We start from the raw sequence: 10,545 nt of genomic DNA on the forward strand, positions 1-10,545 counted from the left end.
TTTGTACAGATATCTTTCATTGTTCTTTTTTGATTATTGTCCTCCCTATGATGATATTAATTCATTCTGGTATAATTACTAAAAATTCTTTTTGGTATAATTATTCAGCATGGGCTTTTTTTGATATTACTTAAAGGAAAAGAAATGTAGTTTCAGATTTCTTCCTTACTGCTTTCGTTTTTTTTTTTTCTTCCTGGTAATTTTCCTTCTTTTCTTCCTATATGTCCACCTTTAATATGGTGAATAAATTACATTATAAATTCATAAGTATAAATTGAGTCATAATTCTTATTGCTGACATTGCTCCCCATTTTCCTTTATTTGGACATGGCAATGCTCAAGGAGGTTTCTAAAATCTTGGCAGAGATTTTGCTTCCTTCTGAAGAAAAGTAATTACATATACAAAATAACATGCGAATGGCAAAAAGAAGGTACATGGTACAGCTCAAAAACAGTATCAAGGTAAAAAATGAAAGGAAGCAATCAGTACTGACACAAATTTCAATTATATTTATTTAGCCTTATTATAATTATGACTAGCATGTATTTTTAAGTAATATACAATGGAGATATTTTGATTCTAATTATACAATGTAGTAAAGTAATGGGAAACTAATAAAAGAAATTTAAGCAACTTAACTAGCATTGCATTCAGTAATTTACAAGAAAATGGTAAGCAAGCATCAACAATAATCAATAAATTATATAATATTGAAATTTTTACCTATATAGAAAACTGTACACATAAGCCGGGCTGTAATCCTAGCTACTCAGGAGGCTGAGATCTGAGGATCGCGGTTCAAAGCCAGCCCGGGCAGGAGAGACCGTGAGACTCCTATCTCCAATAAATCACCAGAAAACCGGAAGTGGCGCTGTAGCTCAAGTGGTAGAGCGCTCGTCTTGAGCTGAAGAGGCCCCACGACCGACAAAAAAAAAAAAAAAAAAGAAAACTGTACACATTTATTCAAATGGTGTAATTATACGAAAATGTTTATAACATAAGTTATATATTAAAAACATATTATATATTTTAAAAGCATAAATTCTATATTAGAATAGTAGTTTTATAACTTTTATTGTTATCAATGTAATGGTTGCACTAATTTTGACATTTTAAGGTAGCTTTGTACCTTTGGAAGTATGCTATAATCAAATTGATTTAGATACAATATTAAGTTTCAAGGATTTACTTGACAGAAACAGTGGCTGGTCAACATTAGAAGGCAAAGAAATGGACACAGTTATTTATGGCAGGGCCTCTTGTCTATAAATATGCATGTTTTCTTTAAATTGATTTTTCACACGACCAAGTTTCTGGTTTCAGTAGAAATATTGAAACACAGTTTAAGAATGTAGGCCAAACTATATTAAAAAAATGGGGTGTGAACAGGTAGAGCCTGGTGTCAGGTGTCTTTAATCCAAAGCATTCAAGAAAGAGTTGAAGGATTTTGGTTCAAAGCTCACACGGGCATAAAAGTTAGAAAACCCATTTCTACCTGTAGAATGAATGATGGACTGCATTTGCTGAAGAAGTTGGTAAGTGGCTCTCAGTGTGCACTCATCTGGAAAAAATGCAAGGTGCTCTCCAAGAACAACTACAGCCAAAAGGGTTGTTGTTCAAGTGGTGAAAGTGCTTGCCAGCAAGTGCAAGACCCTTGAGCTCCTATCAAGGGATGAAGATAAAAACGTAAAAATTCAAATAGGAGGCATTCTCCATCATTTTTATTAGTTGTCCTTATAAATGCCATGCCATCTATGAATTCAAGTACATCTCCCTCCCACTAAAAAAAAAAATCATGAAAGTAAAACTAAAGAAACAAACCTTTGTTTAATGGGATGTTTTCCTACATCTTCTCCTGGACTAGACTGAGACTGAAACTTAGTAGCAACCCAAATGATAGCTCATGTCTTACTCTTTCTGTGCTTCTTGTTTCCTTTTGGAGTTCATGGAATCAATGAAGAAATAGATCTGGGATGAGTCCTAAGAGAAATTCTCTCCTGGGGAGGGAAATCGAAGGCATGGATATCCCTTCCTCCAAGGAAAGCATTGGCTGGGAATTTAATGTCTCTCTCTTTGATAACATACTTTATGTCATAATGGGAGAAAAAGGAAAAATAATCAGAGAAAACTTCTACTTTGTAAGTTTGTGAAAGTTGGTAACATTAAAAAGGTAAAAGAGCTCTCTGGATGATAACGGGACTGAAGTTCAGCAGAAAATCTAAAATAGACACTATTCAATTAGAAATTCTTTTCCCCCTTCTTATTTTCCTGATTATCATTAATTCTGAAATTCTCAGATGTGGGAAATGTTCTGAACACCAGGGAAGCATTTTCAATGACGGGCTCTCCCACACTTTCCTCCAGTTTATAATTCATGAACCAAAATAATTTTTATGTCATATTGTTGAGCAATTGCTCTGTGTCTGTGTCTATGTCCATCGCTGTACTTCAAAAACCCACAATCCAATGGAGGAGAGAAGGAATAAAATAATCATTGTATATATGGACCTATAAAATATATATTATTTTCTAAAAATTTACAGTAAAGTCCTATTTGTCATCTGTTAAATGATAGTATTATGTTTTCTGAAAAATATGCATCATTTGCTTATCATAAAATAACAACTAAATGATAGGTAATTCTGTTAGGCAAAAATACACTACTTATAGAAACAAGCTATAAATATTTGTTAAACTTAAACGCTGAGTGACAGCTGGCAAACCAACACAAATGATGTATATCTTTCAAAGAAAAGTTGATATAAAAATAGATAAGAAGATAATAGGGCTGGGCACCTATGGCCCAATCCTGTAATCCTAGCAACTCAGAAGGCTGGGATCTGAGGATCAAAGTTTGAAGCCAGCCTAGGCAGAAAAGTCTATGAGACTCTTTCTTATCTCCAATAAACTTCTTAGAAAAAGCCAGAAGTGATGCTGTGGCTCAAGCGGTAGAGTGCTAGCACTGAGTATAGAGAGGTCCAGGGACAGAGCACAGGCCCTGAGCTCAAGCTCCAGGAATGGCAAAAACAAATACAAAGATAATAGCAATCACATTAATTCTCTATTTTAAGTGAGTTATATTTCTGTCAGAAAGGAGGAAACTTGACTTATTAAAGTCATAATTGTAACATATAACTGTGGCTATAACAAGTTACATAAAAATTAAAACTCAGTATTTAATATGGTATAGGATGGTTGAAAAACCACATCATATGTAAATATAGCATATTTTCCTTTTCCTTTGAATTTTCTGAATAGTGTTTGATGATTGAGGTAAACATTGTATTCCTGCCTTCTATGGGTCTAATGTTTGTAGCCAAAATTTTAAGAAAATTGCTCTGTAAATCACAAGTTTTTATAAGGGAAGGATATCATTTTATTTTATTTTTTTTGGGTCTGGGGCCTGAACGCTGGGCCTGCCCGCTGTCCCTCAGCTCTTCAGCTCAAGGCTAGCACTCTACCACTTGAGCCACAGCGCCACTTCTGGCTTTTTTCTTTTTGCTTATGTGGTGCTGAGGAATTGAACCCAGTGTCTCATGCATGCAAGGCAAGTGCTCTACCACTGAGCCACCTTCCCAGCCCAGGGAAGGATATCATTTTAAACGTATTGTCTTATTTAGGTTTTTAGCTTTCAAAGATGAGGGCAGCAAGATAATATACTGTGCAATAATATCATACCAAATAGAACGTGAAATAGCACATGGGAACTGTGAGCTAGAATCTGAAGACTGGACAATGAGCAGAGCATTGGTGGCTCATATCAGTAATCTTAGCTGCTTTGGATTGAGATTACAGGATTACTATTTAAAGCCACACCATGCAACAAGCTGGGCTGGAGGCAAAACTCAAGTGGTAGAGTTCTAGCCAAGCAAGTGTGAGATGCCCTGAGTTCAAATCCAAGAAAAGGAGTGATGAAAAATGGACAAGAGTCTCATATCTAACATATACTTAGAACTCAAAAAATTAAATCCTCCAACAACAAATCCTCAAAGAAACAGCTGACTGATAAACAAGTGGGCTAAAGACTTAAAGAGAAACTTCTCTGGAGGAAATAAGAATGGCCAATAGACACATGAAGAAATGCTCAGCTTCTCTAGCCATAAAAGAAATGCAAATCAAAACAACATTGAGATTCCACCTCACCCCAGTTAGAATGGCTATAATCAAGAAATTGAACAACAACAGATCCTGGAGAGGAGGTGGCCAAAAGGGAACCCAACTGCATTGTTGGTGGGAGTGTAAACTTGTTCATCTACTTTAGAAAGCAGACCCAGCAATTCCACTTCTGGGCATTTACCCAAATGATCACAAACAAGGTTATACTAAAGCTACCAGCACAACTATGTTTATCACAGCATTATTTACCACAGCTAAGATATGGAAGCAACCCAGATGCCCCTCAGTAGATGAATGGATCAAGAAAATGTGTTTATATATATATATACATATTGGAATTCTCTGCCTCTATCAGAAAGAATGACACTGCCCTATTTGTTAGGAACTGGAAAGACTTGGAAAAAATTATATTAAGTGAAGTAAGCTAAGCCCAAAGAAACATAGGTCCCATGGTTTCCCTTATTTGCAATAACTAGTATATGTCTGAGACAAGCAGAAAAGATAAAAAGCTATGTACATATGACATATAAGATAATGCTAAGGGAAATGAACCCCAAGGTAGAGACACAAGTGCTTTTATCTTTCTTGCTGTTGCTTTTAATGTATTTATAATGTACCATGTGATTTTTTTTGTTTCTCTTATATGTTCTTCCCCCATGGTATAACCCCTGTTTTTACTGTATTTGATTCCAGTGTCCTGCATCTTGTATATACATTTTTCTAATTTGGGGAGGGGAAGGGAAATAGCAAAATGCTGAAATAAGGATACAGGTTGACCCATTGTAACAATGAGATGTACAAGACACTATGTTGAAAATGAAATTTACAACTCAGGGTGGGGGGGGAGGGAGGTGTTGAGGAGGTGGGGAGGGAAGGGATGGTAGGGGAAAAACAAAGGAGGAGGTAACCATGCTTGATAGGAAATGTACTCATTACCTTACTCATGTAACTGTAATCCCTCTGTACACTATTTTTACAATAAAAATATATACAAAAATAGGTTATCACATTTATTCATGCTAGAATAAAGTATCCTTGTTGGAAAGAAAAATTAAAAAAAAATTTCAATGATCATTGACATTAGAAAATTCTGTACCTCTCTTTGCTCCAAACTTATTAACATTGTGAAGTTAAGCACATGATCTTATTTTTGCTAAGCTATAGTAAACATACTGAAAAAATACATCAATTTGTGGAATGCAAATTAATATAATAATCAAGGAAAATAGTATGTTATTTCTTTAAACAGTAAGAAAAATATACTATTACTTCCAGTTATATAACCATGAGGGGTATAATGAAAAGAAATGAAATGGCCATATTAAACTCATACCTGCATTTTACATATCTTAAAATTTTTACTACAATATATTAGTTGTGCAAATTGAGAGCTTTTATTGTGACTTTTTTGAGTTTGTTGCAGGGCTTGAACTCTGGGCCTGGGCGCTGTCCCTCAGCTCTTCAGCTCAAGGGTAGTGCTCTGCCACTTGAGTCACAGTGCCACTTTTCTGTTTATGTGGTGCTGAGGAATCAAACACAGGGCTTCATGCATGCCAGTCAAGCACTCTATCACTCAGCCACCTTCCCAGCCCCCATTTATTGTGAATTTTTAAAATAAGTGCATATAATGTATTTTGTTTATTATCATCTACTGTAAAATTATTTTTATCCATTTTCATTCTCATTTTCTTGTAAATTTTACTCAAGTACTAAACACACATATAAAGGGCTTCAATCATCTTCCCTTCTCTTCTTCTCTTTTCCTTCCTCTACCTCCCAGTGTTTTGACCATACACCCAGATTCTTGTTCAACTCTTTCTTCCCCTCTTACATTAAGAACTGACATTTAAAAAATCATGTGGCATTTATCCCTCTGGGTCTGAATAATTTTTATTTTCAGGATGTTCTCTCATTTCATCGAATGCCCATGAATAGTGTAGTAACATTCTTTAAAGCTGATAATAATACTTCATTGTGTAAATGTCTCACATTTGTATTTTCCACTGACCATTGATTGATCTGTTAATTGGCACCTAGACTAATTACATAACTTAGCTTTTGTAAATAGTGTTGCAGTAAACAAGAATATATTTGTAGTAGTATTCAAATACATAGACACACATATAGGTATATATATCTACATATGTATATATATACATATATAACTAAAGTACACAATCTATACATATATATACATATATAATATAATATAATACACCCACACATTAAACCCAAGGAAAGCAAAATAAAACTCTCATATCCTATCTCTATTTTTGAAAAAATTGGTTAAGGGTGAAAATGATCTTGAATTAGAGCTTCACTCTTTACCATAAAGAAAACTTTTATATTAACTAAATTTAAGTATAGGCACAATAATGATAACAAATTTGTTTTGTTACAAGACTTACTCTGTGTCTTCACCTCTATTTTAAAAATAAACATTTCAAAATTGTGCAGTTGTGTTTTCTGACTATTCCAAAGGTACTAGAATATGTATATATAGAAGAAAATATCTGAATGTGGAAAATAAAATAATAAAAAATTAGAAATAAGGTTCTCACAAATTAATTCATCTACTGACATTCCAATTTTTACCCACTTTAAAATGGCAATACTATAATGTATGCTACACATTCCATGGTTATTATGTATGAGATTTTTTAACCATATATTACAACATTTGAGGATAATATATCTCAGTAGACTGTTATTGTTAGAATTTTTCACATGAATTTGCCTCTTTACAGTACACTGTGGATCTACTGTGAACACATGTGTTTCCTCCCAGGATGAGAGCATCTGGAAACATTGGAAACCCGTACTTTAATTCAGGGTGTTCTTTATCGTCATTGCCCTTACATTTTGCCACAAACACAGTGCATTTCAAGCTTATAAAAAGATACAGATTTGATGTTGGTATAATTTGAGGAGGAGAAGGGAAAAAGCAAATTGTTTAAATAGGGATACAGGTGGACCCATTGCAACAATGAGATGTACAAGACGTTATGTTGAAAAACTAACATTACAAGTTTGTCATGGTGTTGGGGGGGGGGAAGCAGGAGAGGAGTCATGGGAAGGGATGGGAAGGGGAAACAAAAGAGGAGGCAACAATGCTTGATAAGAAATGTACTCATTACCTTGCTCATGTAATTCTAAACCCTCTGTACAGTATTTTCACAATAAAAAAATAAAAACATACAGATTACACATGGAGATATGGATTTATGTATTAATTGTATAGTAATGAGTAATGTCATTCAAGAAGCAATATTTCAGCTGAATGCAGGTAGCTCATGCCTGTAATCCTAGCTACTCAGGAAGGTGAGATATGAGGACTGCAGTTCAATGTGAAGCCAGCCTGGGCAGGAAAGTCCATGTGGTTCTTCATCTCCAATTAACCACCAAAAAGTCATAAGAGAAGCTTAGGCTCTAGTGATAGAGAGCTAGCTTTGAACACAAAAGCTCAGGGAAAGCACTCAGATCCTGAGTTCAAGTCAGCCCCAAGTCTATTTCATTACTTCTTACTTAAATTAACACTAACAGTAATTACAGTTACTATATAATAAAACGGGGATCTATATGTTAAGAAGGTAAAATAATGATGTGTGAATCCATATTATTAGAATTATTATTTCATAAAAGTGAGAATATTATATTTGTTAGCATAGCTAAAAATCTGGACATCCTATAATTTCATAAGAACAAGAATAGAACTCTTACATACATACTTTGTCCACAATACAATGGCTTTGTAAATATCACTGGGAGGACCATTTCTCATATATGATTCTTTTCACTGCATCTTTCACATCCCTGTTTCTCAGACTGTAGATCAGAGGGTTCAGCATTGGTATTATAAGTGTGTAGAACACAGCTACAATCTTGCTTTGCTCTGGAGAGGACAGGGCCCCAGGCTGGGCGTACATGAAGAAGACAGTTCCATAGAAGATGCTTACCACAGCTATATGGGAGCCACAGGTGGAGAAGGTCTTTCTCCTTCCTTGAGTGGAGGGAATCTTCAAGACAGTGGAGAGAATGTACCCATAAGACACTACGATTACCGTGGTGGTGGAGATGATGATGAGAGCAGAGAGAATGAACAGCACCATCTCATTCACAAAGGTGTCAGCACATGAGATCTTGATCAGGGCTGGAACATCACAGAAGAAGTGGTCCAGTCTGTTTTCTCCACAGAAACTCAAGCTAAAGGTGAAATCTGTCTGTACTATGGAATTGATGCAGCCACCAAGGTAGGATCCAGTTACCAGCTGAACACAGACTTTGTGGGACATGTTGACATGGTAAAGAAGAGGAGAGCATATGGCTGAGAATCGATCAAATGCCATTACAGACAGAAGGAAACCTTCTGTGGTGACAAACAGAGCAAAAAAGAAAAATTGAGTAGCACAGCCATTGTAGGAAATTTTCTTTTCATTACTCAAGAAATTGACTAAAGTTTTGGGAGCAATGACTGTGGAATAGCAGAGATCCAGATAGGACAAGTTTCTCAGGAAGAAGTACATGGGTGTTTGCAGCTTGGAGTCCATGGAAATGACAAGCACCATGCTGACATTTCCCACCACAATGGCCATGTAGATGACCAAGAACACGAAGAATAAGAGGATCTGGAGCTTGGGAGCAGTTCTAAATCCCAGCAGAATAAACTCAGTGATCTCTGAGTAATTCTTATTCAGATCACTCTTCATAGCCCTTGTTTACATAGAACTGGGTAAATGGTAAAAATGAAAGAAGTGAGCAATAACAATACTTGTTTTGGTTAAAAAAAAATCAGTAACAACAACAAAGCTTGTAACTCAGCGTGGGAGATGATTCCTTGTACAGATCATATTAGTTCCAATGTTTTATAAAACACAAGTGAACAAATTAATATGTTGATTTACATACACACATATGTTATCTTTTAATAGTGGTACAAAGGAGTTGCTGTTCAACAAAGAAGTTTATGAGTATAATGCATCTTGATCTACATTCCCTTTTCATCTTCCCCCCCATCTCTCCCAACCCTACCACTTCTCTCAATTTTCTTAATTTTGTATGATACACATTGAATTTTATGTCTGTATTCTCCCCACTTCTCTTCTTCCATCTACTCCCTCCCCTTAATCCCACTCTTCTGTTGCTGATATTTTTGAAATATTTTTAGTGATGAGTTCAAACTGATTGGCAAGCCTTTTCAGTCATAATTACTGGAAATCAATAGAGATCCAACCGTACCTTAGGGAAATGCAGATTCCAGGACAATATCTATAGTCCTGAGAAGGATTTCCTCTTTGTTTCTTTCCTTCCTTCTTTCTCTCTCCCTCTCTTCCTTCCTTCCTTTCTTCCTTCCTTCCTTTCTTCCCTCCTTCCTTCCTTCCTTCCTTGCTTTCTCATTTGTTGCCATTGAAAGTCACCTCTCACAGCTATATACATTTGCATAAACACTATAATCTACCCTGCAAGATAAGATGCATGTGAAGAATACATCATTGAGTTGTCTCAAAATTGTCCAATACAAAGCAAGTTCAGTTATAGTCTCAGTTCATTTTTAATGGTTATTTGGGCCTATTATATACTAAAAAATACCATTCTGTCTTCATTTTTATATGAGAAAGAGGATTTCTGATGCTGACACAATCATCTTTGACTATCATTGTCATATCATTATTTTCCCATGATTTTGTCCCTGTTATGGTTTAAATTCTTACTAACCAAATTGATTTGCTGAAAACAGTGATGGCTTTTGCTTTTATTTTCCTCTCCTTCCTTTCTTCCTGTTTACTTACTTCCTTCATGCTAATTTTCTATATTTCCTTTTCTCCCAACACCTACCTTAATCTTTTCATTAATTTTTATTTAATTTTTGTCCATATTTTATTAGCATCAATCCACACATTTTAAGAAAAGAAATACAATTGAATATTGCTAAAATCTTATGCAGAGACATTTCTTTCATTTTATAAAGAAACCTAATCACAACCACAAGGCTATATGCATATGGAAATTTGAAGGGTCACATGATAATGTGAGGTACTTACAAATAAAAAAATTCATGCAAGGTATGTGTATTTAAGCACGTTTCAATTATATTTATTTAGGCAAATGCTATTTCATACCATGATGAAATATTAAGTAAAAGACAGTGGAATTATAGACAGAGAGAAATTTATTCCTATATCTTTGTATTAACCAGGATGGCCTTAAATAGCTCCCAAGAGCAGACAAGATCTGGAGCATTCAGTATATAGTATGGCTGTGAAAGAGATCTTTACTATTTAGGAAACAAAGATGTTAAAACAAATTTAAGGGATTTATGCAGAATTGTGAGATTGAGAAGCATGCTTGATTCTTGTTCACATCTCAAATGAGAAATAAAGCATAATAAATTAAATCACATGCTATTGCAATGTCTTGTCACTATATATCTA

The 10,545-nt window shown here is 35.0% G+C and overlaps 1 protein-coding gene across 1 annotated transcript; it reads right to left on the reverse strand.

Moving 5' to 3' along the window:
- Positions 1-7,875: 7,875 nt before the first annotated feature.
- Positions 7,876-8,823, reverse strand: LOC122124328 (olfactory receptor 12-like). The gene has a single exon (XM_042699052.1). The coding sequence runs from the start codon at positions 8,821-8,823 to the stop codon at positions 7,876-7,878; it is 948 nt and encodes a 315-aa protein (XP_042554986.1).
- Positions 8,824-10,545: the final 1,722 nt, after the last annotated feature.

This window comes from Dipodomys spectabilis, unplaced genomic scaffold (genome assembly GCF_019054845.1).
Source record: "Dipodomys spectabilis isolate Male_0828 unplaced genomic scaffold, ASM1905484v1 ptg000234l, whole genome shotgun sequence".
NCBI classification, from domain to species: domain Eukaryota; kingdom Metazoa; phylum Chordata; class Mammalia; order Rodentia; family Heteromyidae; genus Dipodomys; species Dipodomys spectabilis.